General features: G+C 41.7%; 1 protein-coding gene across 1 annotated transcript in view; it reads right to left on the reverse strand.

The window, feature by feature from the left end:
- Positions 1–18565, reverse strand: part of csmd1a (CUB and Sushi multiple domains 1a) — a 2254753-nt gene that overhangs the window by 140185 nt on the left and 2096003 nt on the right. Inside the window, exon 55 of the mRNA XM_072251121.1 lies at positions 14823–15011. Within this exon, the coding sequence (XP_072107222.1) occupies positions 14823–15011 (189 nt within the window). The remainder of the gene's footprint in view (positions 1–14822; positions 15012–18565) is intronic.

Here is an 18565-nt window from a genome sequence, read left to right on the forward strand (position 1 = left end):
GTTATTTCCCATGGTAGGGGAGTCCAGGACAAGAGGGCGCGACTTCAGGATTGAAAATCATCCATTTAGAACAGAGATGCAGAGAAATTACTTTAGTCAGAGGGTGGTAAATCTGTGGAATTTGTTGCCACGTGTGGCTGTGAAGGCTAAGTCATTGGATGTATTTAAGGCAGAGATAGATAGGTTCTTGATTAGCCAGGGCATCAAAGGGTATGGGGAAAAGACAAGGGAGTGGGGATGACTGGAAGAATTGGATCAGCCCATGATTGAATGGCAGAGCAGACTCGATGGGCCAAATGGCTTACTTCTGCTCCTATATCTTATAGTCTTATTAAGTATGCTTCGAACTCAGCAAGTCAGACAACATCTATGGAGGGGAATGAAAAATCAACATTTCTGGTTGAGACCCTTCATCAGGAATAGAAAGGAAGGGGCTTGTTGGTGGGAATCTAGCTATTCCTCCCGAGCTTCTAAATCCCCCTCCCTGACAACACCCACCTCCTCCTTTACTTAGACTCACCTAGCACCTGCCAGCTTGTACTCTTTCCTCTCCCCCCACGTTATTATTCTGGCATCTGCCCACTTCCTTTCCAGTCCAGATGAATGGTCTCGGTCTGAAACGTCTTTTCCATAGATAATACCTGACCTACTGAGTTGCTCCAGTCTTTTAAGTGTAATGCTCAAGATCTCAAGTATCTGCACAATCTCTTGTGTTTAAACTGTCGTTTGAAATTTTCCATATGAAATTCCCATTCTGAGCCACCTTTTTTTTTTAGGTACATCTGCATACCTGCTCATTAATACATAGCAGCTAATCATGTGGAAGTCATACAATTCATAAATGCATGCTGACATGGTCAGAGGTTTAGTTGCTCTTCAGACCATGCATCAGAATGAGGAAGAAATGGGATCTAAGTGACTTTCACCGTGGAATGATTGTTATGTCAGATGGAGTGATATGAGTATCTTACAAATTGATCGCCTGGGATTTTCACACACAACAGTCACTAGTTTCCAGAGAATGGTATGAAAAAAAAAGTCAGTGAGTGGCAGTTCTGTGGGTGAAAATGCCTCATTAATGAGAGAGGTCAGAGGAAAATGGCCAGATTTGTTCGAACGGACGGGAAGGTGACAGTAATTCAAATAATCATGTGTTATAACAGTGGAGTGTAGGAGAACATCTCTTGAAAGCACATGTTGAACCTTAATGTGGATGGGCTACAGCAGCAGAAGACCACAAACATACACTCAGTGGCCACTTTATTAGGTACCTCCTGCACCTAATAAAGTGGCTACTGAGTGTTTTAAATTCAAGTTCAGGTTTAATTGTCATTCAGCCATGCATATAATTACAACGAAACGAGACGCTGTTCCTCTGGGGTCAAGGTGCAAAACACAAAACCAACTGTCACACACAGGACACAGCACATATAATTCATCCCAGTTTGGCAAAAGAATAAATCAAGGAAGGTAGTGCACCCGTGGCTGACAAGAGAAATTAGGGATAGTATCAATTCCAAAGAAGAAGCATACAAATTAGCCAGAAAAAGTGGCTCACCTGAGGACTGGGAGAAATTCAGAGTTCAGCAGAGGAGGACAAAGGGCTTAATTAGGAAGGGGAAAAAAGATTATGAGAGAAAACTGGCAGGGAACATAAAAACTGACTGTAAAAGCTTTTATAGATATGTAAAAAGGAAAAGACTGGTAAAGACAAATGTAGGTCCCCTACAGACAGAAACAGGTGAATTGATTATGGGGAGCAAGGACATGGCAGACCAATTGGATAATTACTTTGGTTCTGTCTTCACTAAGGAGGACATAAATAATCTTCCGGAAATAGTAGGGTACAGAGGGTCCAGTGAGATGGAGAAACTGAGCAAAATACATGTTAGTAGGGAAGTGGTGTTAGGTAAATTGAAGGGATTAAAGGCAGAAAAATCCCCAAGGCCAGATGGTCTGCATCCCAGAGTGCTAAAGGAAGTAGCCCAAGAAATAGTGGATACATTAGTGATAATTTTTCAAAACTCATTAGATTCTGGACCAGTTCCTGAGGATTGGAGGGTGGCTAATGTGACCCCACTTTTTAAAAAAGGAGGGAGAGAGAAACTGGGGAATTATAGACCGGTTAGCCTAACGTCGGTGGTGGGGAAACTGCTGGAGTCAGTTATCAAAGATGTGATAACAGCACATTTGGAAAGCAGTGAAATCATCGGACAAAGTCAGCATGGATTTGTGAAAGGAAAATCATGCCTGACGAATCTCATAGAATTTTTTGAGGATGTAACTAGTAGAGTGGATAGGGGAGAAACAGTGGATGTGGTATATTTGGATTTTCAAAAGGCTTTCGACAAGGTCCCACACAGGAGATTAGTGTGCAAACTTAAAGCACATGGTATTGAGGGTAAGGTATTGATGTGGATAGAGAATTGGTTAGCAGACAGGAAGCAAAGAGTGGGAATAAACAGGACCTTTTCAGAATGGCAGGCAGTGACTAGTGGGGTACCGCAAGGCTCAGTGCTGGGACCCTAGTTGTTTACAATATATATTAATGACTTAGATGAGGGAATTAAATGCAGCATCTCCAAGTTTGCGGATGACACGAAGCTGGGCGGCAGTGTTAGCTGTGAGGAGGATGCTAAGAGGATGCGGGGTGACTTGGATAGGTTGGGTGAGTGGGCAAATTCATGGCAGATGCAATTTAATGTGGATAAATGTGAAGTTATCCAAAACAGATTATTATCTGAATGGTGGCCGATTAGGAACAGGGGAGGTGCAACGAGACTTGGGTGTCATTATACACCAGTCATTGAAAGTGGGCATGCAGGTACAGCAGGCGGTGAAAAAGGCAAATGGTATGCTGGCATTCATAGCAAGAGGATTCGAGTACAGGAGCAGGGAGGTACTACTGCAGTTGTACAAGGCCTTGGTGAGACCACACCTGGAGTATTGTGTGCAGTTTTGGTCCCCTAATCTGAGGAAAGACATCCTTGCCATAGAGGGAGTACAAAGAAGGTTCACCAGATTGATTCCTAGGATGGCAGGACTTTCATATGAAGAAAGACTGGATGAAGTAGGCTTGTACTCGTTGGAATTTAGAAGATTGAGGGGGGATCTGATTGAAATGTATAAAATCCTAAAGGGATTGGACAGGCTAGTTGCAGAAAGATTGCTCCCGATGTTGGGGAAGTCCAGAACGAGGGGTCACGGTTTGAGGATAAAGGCGAAGCCTTTTAGGACTGAGATTAGGAAAAACTTCTTCACACAGAGAGTGGTGAATCTGTGGAATTCTCTGCCACAGGAAACAGTTGAGGCCAGTTCATTGGCTATATTTAAGAGGGAGTTAGATATGGCCCTTGTGGCTAGGGAGATCAGAGGGTATGGAGGGAAGGCTGGTGCAGGGTTCTGAGTTGGATGATCAGCCATGATCATAATAAATGGCGGTGCAGGCTCGTAGGGCCGAATGGCTTACTCCTGCACCTACTTTCTATGTTTTCTATAATTACAACAGCAGAAAAACATACGGGTACAAAAATATATAAAAAATAATAGCGCAAGACTCTGAGTGGCATGGTAAGTAACTGGATGATGGTACATGATGTACGAATGCAATCCAGCGGGAGAGCATTGGAGAGCAGCACTGAGTGGAAAGGCCAGCCCGAACCCAGCATGAAATCCAGCTTCGGCTGCACAGGCAACCTCAGGGCATGGAGGCCAGGTCTGCGTCACAACCGAAGCCACACAGCTCCCAGCCTCCCCACTGTTGATCTCAGTAATGAACCAGTGAATCAGACTCACGTATTCTACATTACCAATGTCCAGCAAGGCTGATTGTTAAAGATACTCAGTAGTTCAAATCTATGTCATGTTCAGTGGTGCGTGTACTTCAGAGGAGATGGTATTTGTGTTGTAAGTCAGTTACATTGGCCATGATAATGAGAATATACACTGAGCAACATACTTCAAAAACTTACCACGTCACCCTTCACTCATCTAAACCTAATCCTATCTCCTGAACCAAACATACACCACTGGGCAACAGACTACCTCAGCCATGCTAATGAGGCATTGCTGTTTGATCAACTGGGCATTTGCCCCATCTATAACACATTTTCTTAAGTCCAAATTAGATTTAAATGTCCTAAATAATAAATAAAGAAAAAAAAAACAACTAATGTCAGTGACTTTTGAAGAGTAGGCTGCTTAGTTCTAGCAGAACAGATCAGAAAGTGCAATGAAGAAGTATAACCACTGCTTCTCAGTTAAAAGCGGTTGTTCCCCCCAGGCAGAATAAGAAGTACTATTCTGTATATCCCATTTTTGCAAAAGGAGTGTTGGGCATAACTCCACCAAGTTTTTCACATCATACCCCCTACTCCACCCACCTACCCCATCTTTTCTCCTTGCCTGCCTATCACCTCTGTCCTCCCACTGTCCTTTCCTGTATGATTCCTTCTACTTCAGCCCTCCGCCATTACCACCTATCACCTTCCAGCTTTTTACTTCATTCCCCTCTTTACACCCACCTTCACGCTCACCTCCCCTTCTCCCTTCCTTAACAGTCAAGATGAAGGGTCTCAGCCCAAAAGGTTGACTGTTTATTCACTCCAGAGATGCTGCCTGACCTCCAACATTTGGTGTGTGTTGCTGAGCATAAACTGATCGCTAAATCCTGGAATGCCAAGCAATCAATGAAATGGAAAAAAGATAGACCTCATGCAGATATCAACATGACTGAACATTTTCAGAAGAAAAAACATCTTTAGAAACCGACCAAGTCCAGAGCCCTTGTGAAAGGTTTCATCAAAGTTGTAAAGGACAGGGAAAAGATTAAGGAAAAAGGGCAATGCTTGAAAGATTATAGAATATAAAAGAGATAATATATGGAATAAATCTCAATTAGTAGCTTGATCATTTTTACAATTAATTAGAACCTCAATTAAGGAGAAAACTAAACAGGAGATAATTGGCAATTCAGTATAATAAAGTAACCTAACAATACATACACAAAATGCTGTAGGAACTGAGTCGGCCTGGCAGCATATCTGGAAAAGAGTACAGTCGATATTTTGGACCAAGACTTTTCAGCAGGACTGTTTGTAACAATAAATATTCTTAAAATGGCCTTTGAATGTTATTTATTCACTAATTTATAATTTCAAAGAATTATTTCTTTAATTCTAAAAGTCAAGCAGTTTAACATTTAGAAATACTTGAAAACAGGAGTAATGCTCAACAGGAGACACAAGAGACCGCAGATGCTGGAAATCTGGAGCAATGCACAAAGGAGCTGAAGGAGGACTGTGGGGGTTGGGAAATTAAATTAATCCTAAAGTAGGTTATAAGATTGGCACAATGTTGTGAGCAGAATTGCCTGTACTCTTCTATGTTCTAACTCAGTGGGTTTGGCAGCAAATATGGAGGGAAATAGACAGCTGATATTTTCAGGTTGAGACGCTTCATCTGGGTTGCCAAATCTACAATGCTTAAGAAGAGATACGGCCTACAGGATATGTAGACAAGGGTTGTGATCACGAATCCTAAACCAAATATAATTATAAGGGGCATTGTTTTTAGGTAATTGGAAGAAAGTATATAGGGGGGATATCAAAGGTTAAGTTTTTTTTAAACACAGAGTGGTGGGTATGTGGAATGCTCTGGTAGAGGCAGACACATTCGGGACATTTAAAAAAACTCTTTTAGGCACAAGGATGTCAGAAAAATAGAGGACTATTTGGGAGGGATGGGTTGGATTGACCTTAGATGAGGTTATAGGGTCGGCACAAAATAGTGGGTTGAGAGGCCTGTACTGTGCTATAATGTTCTATGTTTTAACTCAGCGGGTCAGGCAATAATTAAAGAGCCAAAGAGACAGTTAACATTTCCATCCATAGCTATTGCCTGCGCTAACTACAACTGCTCTGGCAATCTCTTAATAATAAAATATATCGTTCTAATTAAATAACAAAACATTTTTTAATAATTTATTGTATTGTTAATTAAATATGGTTAATGCAATAAAATATTGTTTTGTAATAACAAAGCCTAAGCAACTCCCTTTAACATTAGTACATGATAATTATTTATCATAACTAGAATAACACATTGGAGGAACTCAGCATATCAGGCCACATCTATGGAAATGAATAAAAAGTCAACATTTTGGGGTGAGAGCCTTCTTCAGGACTAATGTCCAGTCCTGAAGAAGGATCTTGGTCTGAAACAGCAACTCCATAAATGCTGCCAGAACTACGGAGTTCCTCCATTATTTTGTGTGTGTTATTCTGGATTTCCAGTTTCTGCAGAATCTCTTGTCTTCATGATTTGTGATTACCATGTTTACTCTGTGAGTTTCATCCATACAAGGAATTTCTTTGCTCCCCTGTGTACGTGATATTAAACTAATATGAATCTGAATCAGAATTTGTTAATTTTCAATTTAATAATATACAATAATTCAGCATTTTCAAATGACTGGCAATTTTTGAAACTACCTTTTAAATGCATGGAAGATATTCAACTGATGTATAAATACCTTTAATTTTTTTAAAATATTTGAAGCAAAGTGAAGTACACAGTGAACAGTGGGGCACTAAGGCAAGTGGTTGAACAGAGAGATCTGGGAATACAGATCAATAATTCCTTGAAAGTGGTGTCACGGGTCGCAAATGGGTAGTCAAAAAACGCATCACTGACACAAGCCTACTCACCATCAGGGACATAAAGGCAGAAAGGTGCCAGAAAAAGACTAGTGGCATCATGAACGATCCCACCAACTCTGCTGAAGAACTGTCCTTTTCCCCCCATCAGGGAGGAGGCTATGTAGCATCTGTACCAGGACCACCAGATTCAAAAATAGATCTTTTCCCCAAGCAATAAGGTTAATCAACATTTCTACACACTAACTCACACTCCCCCTCCACCCAAACACCACTACTTTATCATTTCACATTGCTCTTTACAAAGGGATGAAGGCAAAAGGAAAGGAAATTATTGGTCAGTGGTTGGGAAAGTGTTGGAGTCCATTTTTAAGAATGAGGTTTTGAGGTACTTGGAGACTAACGATAAAATAAGTCAAAGTCAGCATGGTTTCTGTAAATGGAAGTGTTTCCTGAAAACTCTAAGAGTTCTTCGAGGATGTAACTTCAGAAGACATTTGATAACATGCCACACTTGAGGTTGTTTAACAAAATAAAATCCTATGGCATTACAGGAGAGATACGGGCATGGATAGCAGAATGGCTGACAGGCAGGAGTCAGTCAGTGGGAATAAAAGGACCCTTTTTTAATTGGCTGCCAGTGACTAGTGGCTCCTTTGGGCTCAGTATTGGGACTGCTACTTTTCACATTGCTTGACAATGATTTAGATAATGGAATTGTACTTAAATGCACACAGCATAAGGAATAAGGTGGATGATCTTGTCGTACAGCTACAGATTGGCAGGTATGATATTATGGCCATCACTGAGACCTGGCTAAAGGATGCACGTCTCTGGGAGCTGAACGTCCAAGGATATACGGTGTATCGGAAGGATAGGAAGGTAGGCAGAGGGGGAGGCGTGGCTTTATTGGTAAGAAATGATATTAAATCATTAGAAAGAGGTGATATAGGATCGGAAGGTGCAGAATCTTTATGGGTTGAGCTAAGGAATAGCAAGGGTAAAAGGACCCTGATGGCAGTTATTTATAGGCCTCCAAACAGCTGCAGGGATGTGGACTACAAATTACAACTGGAAATAGAAAAGGCTTGTCAGAAGGGCAGTGTTATGATAATTGTGGGGGAATTTAACATGCGAGTAGATTGGAAAAATCAGGTCGGCACTGGATTTCAAGAGAGAGAATTTGTAGAATGTCTGAGAGATGGCTTTTTAGAACAGCTTGTTGTTGAGCCCACTAGGGGATCGGCTGTACTGGATTGGGTATTGTGTAATGAACCGGAGGTGATTGGAGAGATTGAGGTGAAGGAACCCTTAGGAGGCAGTGATCATAACATGATTGAGTTCACTGTGAAATTAGAAAAAGAGAAGCCGAAATCTGATGTGTCGGTGTTTCAGTGGAGTAAAGGAAATTACAGTGGCATGAGAGAGGAACTGGCCAAAGTTGACTGGAAAGAGACACTGGGCGGGAAAGACGGCAGAGCAGCAGTGGCTGGAGTTTATGCGAGAAATGAGGAATGTGCAAGACAGGTATATTCCCAAAAAAAAAAAGAAACTTTCGAGTGGAAAAAGGATGCAACCGTAGTTGACAAGAGAAGTCAAAGCCAAAGTTAAAGCAAAGGAGAGGGCATACAAGGAAGCAAAAATTAGTGGGAAGACAGAGGATTGGGAAGTTTTTAAAACCTTACAAAAGGAAACCAAGAAGGTCATTAAGAGAGAAAAGATTAACTATGAAAGGAAACTAGCAAATAATATCAAAGAGGATACTAAAAGCTTTTTCAAGTATATAAAGAGTAAAAGACATGTGAGAGTAGATATAGGACCGATAGAAAATAATACTGGAGAAATTCTAGTGGGAGATGAGGAGATGGCAGAGGAATTGAACGAGTATTTTGCATCAGTCTTCACTGAGGAAGACAGCAGGATACCGGACACTAAAAGGGTGGCAGGGAAGAGAAGTGTGCGCAGTCACAATTACGACAGAGAAAGTACTCAGGAAGCTGAATAGGCTAAAGGTCGATAAATCTCCTGGACCAGATGGAATGCATCCTCGTGTTCTGAAGGAAGTAGCTGTGGAGATTGCGGAGGCATTAGCGATGATCTTTCAAAAGTCGATAGATTCTGGCATGGTTCCGGAAGACTGGAAGATTGCAAGTGTCACTCCGCTATTTAAGAAGGGGGCAAGGAAGCAAAAAGGAAATTATAGACCTGTTAGCTTGACATCGGTGGTTGGGAAGTTGTTGGAGTCGATTGTCAAGGATGAGGTTACAGAGTACCCGGAGGCATATGACAAGATAGGCAGAACTCAGCATGGATTCCTTAAAGGAAAATCCTGCCTGACAAACCTATTACAATTTTTTGAGGAAACTACCAGTAGGCTAGACAAGGGAGATGCAGTGGATGTTGTATATTTGGATTTTCAGAAGGCCTTTGACAAGGTGCCACACATGAGGCTACTTAACAAGATAAGAACCCATGGAATTACAGGAAAGTTACATACCTGGATAGAGCGTTGGCTGATTGGCAGGAAACAGAGAGTGGGAATAAAGGGATCCTATTCTGGTTGGCTGCTGGTTACCAGTGGTGTTCCATAGGGGTCCGTGTTGGGGCCGCTTCTTTTTACATTGTACATCAACGATTTGGATTATGGAATAGATGGCTTTGTGGCTAAGTTTGCTGACGATACGAAGATAGGTGGAGGGGCCGGTAGTGCTGAGGAAACGGAGAGTCTGCAGAGAGACTAGGATAGATTGGAAGAATGGGCAGAGAAGTGGCAAATGAAGTACAATGTTGGAAAGTGTATGGTTATGCACTTTGGCAGAAAAAATAAACGGGCAGACTATTATTTAAATGGGGAAAGAATTCAAAGTTCTGAGATGCAACGGGACTTGGGAGTCCTCGTACAGATTTCCCTTAGAGTTAACCTCCAGGTTGAGTCAGTAGTGAAGAAGGCGAATGCAATGTTGGCATTCATTTCTAGAGGAATAGAGTATAGGAGCAGGGATGTGATGTTGAGGCTCTATAAGGCGCTGGTGAGACCTCACTTGGAGTACTGTGGGCAGTTTTGGTCTCCTTATTTAAGAAAGGATGTGCTGACATTGGAGAGGGTACAGAGAAGATTCACTAGAATGATTCCGGAATGAGAGGGTTAACATATGAGGAACGTTTGTCCGTTCTTGGACAGTATTCCTTGGAGTTTAAAAGAATGAGGGGAGACCTCATAGAAACATTTTGAATGTTAAAAGGCATGGACAGAGTGGATGTGGCAAAGTTGTTTCCCATGATGGGGGAGTCTAGTGCGAGAGGGCATGACTTCAGGATTGAAGGGCACCCTTTCAGAACAGAAATGTGAAGAAATAGATTCAGAGGGTGGTGAATCTATGGAATTTGTTTGCATGGGCAGCAGTGGAGGCCAAGTCATTGGGTGTATTTAAGGCAGAGATTGATAGGTATCTGAGTAGCCAGGGCATCAAAGCTTATGGTGAGAAGGCCGGGCAGTGGGACTAAATAGGATAAAATGGATCAGCTCATGATAAAATGGCGGAGCAGACTCGATGGGCCGAATGGCCTACTTCTGCTCCTTTGTCTTATGGTCTTATGGAATTGATAGCTTTGTGGCAAAGTTTGCAGTGAGACGAGGGTAGGTCGAGTGGCAGGTAATGCTGAGAAAGCAATGCAATTACAGCACGACTTAGATAAATTGGAAGAATGGATAAAAAGGTGGCAGATGGAATACAGTGTTGGGAAAAGAATGATTATGCATTTTGGCAAAAGGCACAATAGTGCAGACTACTATTTAAATGGGGAGAAGGTTCAAACATCAGAGGTGCAGAGGGATTTAATGGTCATGTGCAAGACTCCCAGCAAGTTAATATACAGGTTGAGCCTGTGGTAAAGAAGGCAAATGCAATGTTGGCATTTATTTCAAGGGGAATAGAATATAAAAGCAAGGAGATAATGCTGAGCCTTTATAAGACACTAGTCAGGCTGCACTTGGAGAAATGTCAACAGTCTTGGGCCCCATATCTCAGAAAGGATGTACTGTCATTGGAGAGAGTCCAGAAGAGGTTCACAAGGATGATTTGGGGAATTAAGGGATTAACATATGAGGAGTGTTTGGTAGCTTTGGGCCTGTACTCACTGGAATTTTGAGGGGGGTGGGGGTGGGGGTGCAGATCTCATTGAAACTCACCGAATGTTGAAGGCAGCCTCAAAATTGAGGGGCGACACTTTAGAACAGAGGTAAGAAGGAAATCTTTTTGGCCAGAGAGTGGCAAATCTGTGGAATGCTCTGCCACTGTCTCTGGTAGAGGCCAAGTTCATGCATATATTTAAGGTGGAAGTTGATCATTTCCTGATCAGTCAGGTCATCATAGGATATGGTGAGAAGGAAGGTTGAGTGGGATCTGGGATCAGCCATGATGAAAGGGTGGAGCATATTTGATGGGCTGAATGGCCTAACTTTTCTCCTATGTCTCACAGTCTTATTTCCTGTCAGTCACCTTATGTACAGGGGCACCTGTGACTAGCATCATTTTATGGATGAATAATCAACCTATGTATATAAAGTGTGAGGGAATCCAGGAGTGCCCCTATTAACTGTTTGAAGAGAGACAGAGAGAGACATTTATCATTGATGGTTTGTTTGGGAAGGGGAGAGAGACAGAGTTATTTACCACCGATATGTTGCTTTTGAAAAGAGAGAGAGATGAAGATTAACAGTTGGACTGTCACTTTAAGGCATTGGAAGTAACTTTGGATTTTTACTGAGTTTGGAGTTGGAGACAGCACCGAGCAGCTCGAAAGTTGCTATGGTGACCGACAGCAGGTTGTTGATGTTACTTTCAAGGACTTGTTGCCTGCTTGCATTTCTTTGCAGACAAAGGAGGGAGGGACTCTTTGAATGACAGGTGGTGCTCAGCCTGGTGAGATAAATAGGGGGTCAGATGATACAGACCTCAGACACATGATCTGGACACTGAATGAGCATTGTTGTGCCCGCAGAGAAAGTGGGTTTTGGAGGATCGATCAGGCGGATTGATCCAACTTGCTATTCTATCGCTGAAGAAGGGGTTGACTGGTGGGGAGTTGTCTATGTGTCCACCCTTGCCGGTGTGATAGCTCCACCACAGGAAAACCGGTCCCCCGGTTAAAGTCACAGTGGGTGACTTGTAACGGATTTCGGAGGACGACGAGAAGATCGACGGCATCAGTTCACCTGAAGACTCAATTCACTCTCTCTCTCTCGCTCCATCGTTACTCAACTAAATGCCACGAACTGAACTGAACTTTACTCAACATCGTAAGACTGTATCTTTTTACCCCTAGACTTAAAGCTTGGTTTTCAGACATATATATTCCACACTTACTTTTATATATAATCATTGCTAACCTGTGTGATTTATTTACATTGATATTACTGTATTGCATAGTTACTAATAAATATTAGTAGTTTATAGCAATACTGGACTCCAAAGTGGTTTCTATTTTTGCTGGTTCTTTATCCCCGTCACGGGGTACGTGACAGAAGTATCTTATGTCATATATTTATTGTGTTTTTACTAATATTGTGTTCTTTATCTTTTGTATTTTTTTGTGCTGCATTGGATTTGGAGGAAAATTATTTTGCTCTCCTGTACATGTGTACAGGAAATGATATTAAACAATCATGAATAGCTTTGTCTGTCACACGTACATTGAAAGATGCACTGAAATCTGCCATGTGTGTCAATGGCCAACACAGTCTGAAGATGCCAGACTACCAGCATTGTCTGCTGATTTTTAACTTTATCTGGAAAGTGCAGATAGATGAGACTGTTTGAGGCTGAATTGGATGCTTATTACTGAACCAACTAGAAATTAGTTCATCCAAAACTAGCAAGAAGCAAAGCTGCAAAGTCCATTGAATGGATAAGCAATATTGACGATGTTGTTCCAAACATTAACAGTTGGGGCTTCATTGTGGGCTTTTTGAGAAATTGAACTTTCAGTAATACATAGATTAAAGTGCCTTAATGGAGGTGCAAAGGAATTTGTGAGCCCTAGAGTAGGATTTCCAAAAGATTAATTTGTGGGTTGTGTGGGTAGAAAGGCAGGCAAGTACAATGTTAACATTCCTTTTGAGAGTACTAGAATATAAAGACAAAATGTAATGCTGAGTAAAACACAAAACGCTGGAGGAACTTGAGGTCAGGCAGCATCGATAAAGAGAAATAAACAGTAGAAGTTTGGACCGAGCCCCTTCATCAGGATTCATCAAGAGAATACTGAGACTTTATAAAACATTGGTCAGACCACATCTTGAGCATTGTATGCAGCTTTGGGCCCCATATCTAAGAAAAGATGTGCTGGCATTGGAGAGAGTCTAGAGAAGGTTCACGAAAATGATCCTGGGAAGAGCTTTTAATGGCTCTGGGCCTGTGCTTGCTGGAGTTCAGATGAATGAAACACACTGAATATTGAAAGACTTAGATAGAATCGATGTTAAGAACGTTTCCATTAAATGGAAGAGTCGAGAATCAGAGGGCATAGTCTCACAACACAAGGACATTCTTTTAGAACAAAGATGAGGAGGAATTTTCTTAGCCAGTGGGTGGTTAAATCTGTTGAACTCATTATCTCAGAGCACTGTAGCGGCCAGGTTATTTGGTATAGTTAACCTGGAGGTTGATAGGTTATTGATTCGTAAGGGTGTCAAAGATTATGGGAAAAAGTGAGGACAATGGGGCTGAGAATGAAAATTGAACTGAGCCATGATAGAATGTGGAGTGGACTCGACGGTCAGAATAGCCTAATTATGCACCTATGTCTCATGGAATAGTGTAAATGGCAGCTGTGAAGACAAAGCCAGTTTCTTTGTTTCCAAATCAATCCTCAACTCTGAAGGCTTCTAGTCACTTTAATATGTATAGAGGAATCCGAACCTTATGAATGGTTTCATGTATAATTGATATAAAGTTCTTGTTACAGTTTTTCGGTTTAAATGGTAAGAGAACCATTTAAGGTTAGATTTATTTGTCTCATGTACTTTTAAAATTCATGCAGTGGAATATGTTGTTTGTGCCACTGACCAACACAGTCCAAGGATGTGCTGGGGGCAGCCGGCAAGTGTGGCCACACTTCTAGCGCCAAAATAGCATGCCCACAATTTACTAACTCTAACCCTTATGTTTCTGAAATTTAGGAGGAACACAAAATTACTGCCTTTTTTATTTTGATGGGACAAAAGTTGCTGTGCAGGTTGGAAGGCTGGTACAGAGTGGACGTGGTGAGAATGTTTCCATAAGTAGGAGTTGTCTAGAATCCGACGACACAATTTCAGAATAGAAGGACATCCTTTTAAAACTCAGATGAGAAGGACCTTCTTCAGTTCTTTAGAACAGAGATGAGGAGGAGCTTCTTAAGTTGTTTAGAACTGAGACAAGGAGGAATTTCTTCAGCCAGAGGGTGGTAAATTTGGAGACTTTGTTGCTACTGATGGCTGTGGAGGCTACATTTCTGGGCAGAGATTGATAAGTTCTTGATTGGTAAGGGGTTAGAGAATAGGGACTGAGATTTTTGTTCAAGCTGACTTGCTGATAGAACTGAACAGATTAAGTGGAGTGTTAAACATACATTGATATCATTTCTCCTGACTTCCTTTTGTAAAATTTCATTAGTAATTGAATGATTCAATAATTTGAGTCTGTTGCTTCACTTTTACTACACAGAAGCCATTAGTTTTTCTTCTTATATGCATTAAACCAGAGAAGGTATCACTGTTGTTGCTCGGTATGTTCTGCTTTGTTCTGTTGGGCATTGTGAATATGCACTGTTGGCATTGGAATGTGCGACAGGTTGCATTTCTGGACTTTCCCAGCATATCCTTGGGTTGTATTGTTTATCCTGTGGTAGCTTGCAAGAAGGTTAATCTCAAGGTTTTATCTGGTATATATGCTTTGATAATAAGTGTACTTTGAACATTGATCTTTGGAATCTACTGGTTCATAAAGGCTGCTGTGTTTTTTTTTGCCTGAGGTAACTACAGAGAGAACAACGTACCAGAACTCAATTTGATGGAAATTAATTTCAGTCACCAGGTGAAATAAGATATTGGAAAAACAAAAGTATTTCAGAACTTAACCAGAACAAGGAAAATGGTCCTGTTCCCCATGGTCAGGTCCTACTTACGTAAGCAGCTTGGGCGAGCTCGGTCCCACAAGCCATTCACCTGGCAGGTTAACACAGCTGAGCCAAGAAGGTAGAAACTCCATTTACACTGGTATATCACACTGCTTCCAAACTTGAAACTCTGCAGTTGATCTTCCTGTCCCAGACGAATGGCATTCTCCACATACCCAGGATCTGTACAATTTATCACTGTAAGTCAACAGAGCACATGTTAGGACTCATCAAACAGTGAAACTTCAGAATTGGAGAACATCAGCAGAGAATACTTCGAGACATAAAAGATGGGAACTTGCTTAAAATTATCAGTCGAGCCAGGCTGAACTCTGCATTTCTCTGCATGTCTGCTTGTGTTTTATGGAATGCCGAGAAACTGAAGTCCAATAGTTGCTGATTTTTGATATCACCTTGACAACTGTGTTATGACTCTAGGAGTTCAAAGGTGCGAAATGGATGTTCTGCATTGTATATAATCAAATTATCTAACTTGTGATTGATATACTTTATCCAGGCCCCAGAGGGTTATTGCTAACCTCAACTCTCTAGTACTACAACATGACCCTTCCAAGGGATGACTCGTCCTTCTGCAAGACATTGGTATGACTTTTTAATTTGCAAGAATTGTACCTGTGCTGCAAAATTCTTTGTACTTTGTATTTTAGGAATCTTCTGTAATTTGGAAAACTTGTACAAGATTAAAATCCTCCATGAAGTTTTATATCAAGAATTATTTGTCTTGAAAAATAAACAATGTTTAAGCTACTTTGTTAGCTGGAAGTAGCTCCACCTTGGTAGTGAGGGGCGATCCCACTCCTCAGATAGTGACTATTGATAGCTCGGCCTCACCATGAACACTTAAACAGTAAAGTGAACTTGTCCTTAAAGTGTAGGTTAATAAAAAGTCAGGGTACTCAGAGATATTTACATAAAATAGGGCTTAAAGTCTGCTCCAAAGTTTATTTTATTTTAGAATTTGCAGGCAGTGGACTCAATGTCATCACAGACAGATGAACCACCTGTATCTTGACTGGTTGCTTCATGGCCTGCATTAGGGTTAGGAATGCAAGAAGCTGCAGGCAGTACTATCGAAAGGAGGATCTGCCTTGGGAAGCACCATCTATCATTAAGAATCCCCACTGTAGATCATGCCACTTTCTCACAGCTACCATCGGACAGGTGGAACAGGAGCCTAAAGCCCCACACTACCAGGTTCAAGAAGAGCTACTTCTCTCAGCCATCAGGTTGCTGTATCAACCAGCACAACCTTAACCTTAGCAAAACATTATTATCTACCTCTTGCACTACCATGGGCTACCATAGTACATCTCACTAAGGTCTTGCTCTTGCATGGTCTTTTCACTATACAGTTTATTTTTCCCCAAAATGTATGCATATTGTAAGAGCTGAAGGACAAAGGGCTGAATGAATTCGTTCTCATTACCAGTCCCCCGCAACACCACCTTCCCCATCATCTGATTTCACCTGTCACCTGCACACAAAAGATGGAAAATGAGAGCAACAGGTGCAACATGCTGGGGAAACTCAGCAGGTCAGGCAGCAACAATAGAAATAAATTATTTTCCTCCCCCTTGCCTTTTCTTCAATTCCACACTCTGGCCTATTCCCCTCCTCCCACCATCTTATTCTGGCATCCTCCTCTTTCTATTCCAGTCCTGATGAAGAATCTTGATCTGAAATATCAAATGTTTACTCCCCCACTCCATAGATGCGGCCTAACCTGCTGAGTTCCTCTGGCACTTTGTGTGTGTTGCTCTGATAATATGTGTTACCCCAAAGACAAGAGAAGTTAAACAGATATTGAAATTAGTGCATTATTCACAGTTAGTTCAGTCCAGTGAACATGAATGAATTACCTGGGGATTATTATACACATCCATAATACAACAAAACAGCAGACACCAAATAAAATATTTACTGAGTGTATGTTCATGGTATTCTGCCGCTATCGTCCATACACTTCAAGGTTTGTAGTGTATTTCAATTTCAAGGTGCACTCAGAGGTGCTCTTCTGCACACCACTTTTGTATTTCAGTTGCTGTTGCCTTTCTGCCAGCTTAAACCTGCCTGGCCACTCCCCTCGGGCCTCTCACATTAACAAGGTATTTGCGCTCACAAAACTGCTGTTCACTGGATGTTTGTATTTTTTTTTCACACTAAACTCTAGAAACTGTTGTGCGTGAAATTCTTGGGGAATCTGAAGTTTCCGAACCACCCCATTTGGCACCAATAATTATTCGACGGTTAAAGTCACTTAGATGACATTCCTTCCCCGCTCTGACATTTGGTCTGTGTTACGTACCCCGTAACTGGGTTGCCAAACCAGCAGAAATGGATCACTCGTTGGAGTCTGGATTACTGGGAACTAATAAAGTTTTATTAAAGAAACAAGTAACACAGTACTCTAATCGTAAGGATATAAATGCAACAGGTTAGCAATGATAAAACACACATGTACACAGAACTAGGGTATTAGGAATCAACCAAGCTCTATCGCAGTCTAAGGGTAAAATGATCAGTCTTAAGTGACGCAGAATTCAGTCCAGCTTAGTACAGTTCGCAGTAATCGCTGTTGTGCTGTGGAGGGGGGGGGAGGGGGAGACACAGACCCTGTGTGTCTATGGTCAATTCCCACGAAATGGACCTACAAACTCTCACCAACTTGTGGGGGCACACCGCTCTTCCAGGGTCTCGTTATCTCGTGTGTGTCGTGCCTTAGCAAACCCGTTCTTTTTATCCCCCTGCTGGGGTATCGCCTGTCCATCAAACTTCAAACAGTTCAAGTTCAAAGCAACCGGTCTGTCAATATTCTGAATTGTGTTTCTTTTCCGTTATCTCTCTCTCCTCTCTCATTAACATTTTGAACATTTCTCCATTGTCTCCCTTATCTCTCTCATTAGCATCAATCACCTGATAACTTGGTTTGTCATCACACCCCTACCCTTCAAAGGATTTTTACTGGGGTAAAAATCATGGGCATGAATGCACATTATTAGATACACACTAATATACAGGGTTATCAGCTATTCGGCTAATACAGAGAACTTTAAGTTTTCAACACTTTGACAGACAGTCAGCAATCACATTGTCCGTTCCTTTTATATGTGTTATTTTAATATCAAATTTCTGTAAGACCAGGCTCCAACTTAGCAACCTTTTGTTTTTATCCTTCATAGTGGCCAAAAACACTAATGGGTTGTGATCAGTGTAAATTATCAGTGATTTCCGTGCCGGACAAATATAACAAAGGTCGTCCCACACAAACTTTGCATTCTTTGGCAAGAGCTTCGTAAGAGGGAGGGTAATATCCACAAAGTTTTTGCAAAACTTCCAATAGTACCCCACCATCCCCAAGAACCTTCTTAGGGCTCTCTTGCCTGTCAGGGTGGGGACTTCAGAGATAGCCTGCACCTTAGCCTGCATCGGAGCCAGCTGCCCCTGTCCTACCACAAATCCCAGATAAGTGACCTTCGCGTGGCTGAATTTACTTTTTGCGAGGTTCACTGTCAGGCTGGCTTCAAACAGCCGTTTAAACAGCTCCTGTACTGCCACAATGTGCCCCTTCCATGTGTCACTCCAGACCACTAAACCGTCAATATACGCTTCTGCGTTCTTTAGCCCTTTTGTCACTGAATTAATCATCCTATAGGGGTGTTGCTTACTAGGCTGACCTGATGTGACAAGAACACCATGTCCCGGCTCTTGCATCGCCTCGGGACATCTGGACA

Source organism: Mobula birostris, chromosome 2 (genome assembly GCF_030028105.1).
Source record: "Mobula birostris isolate sMobBir1 chromosome 2, sMobBir1.hap1, whole genome shotgun sequence".
NCBI lineage: Eukaryota > Metazoa > Chordata > Chondrichthyes > Myliobatiformes > Myliobatidae > Mobula > Mobula birostris.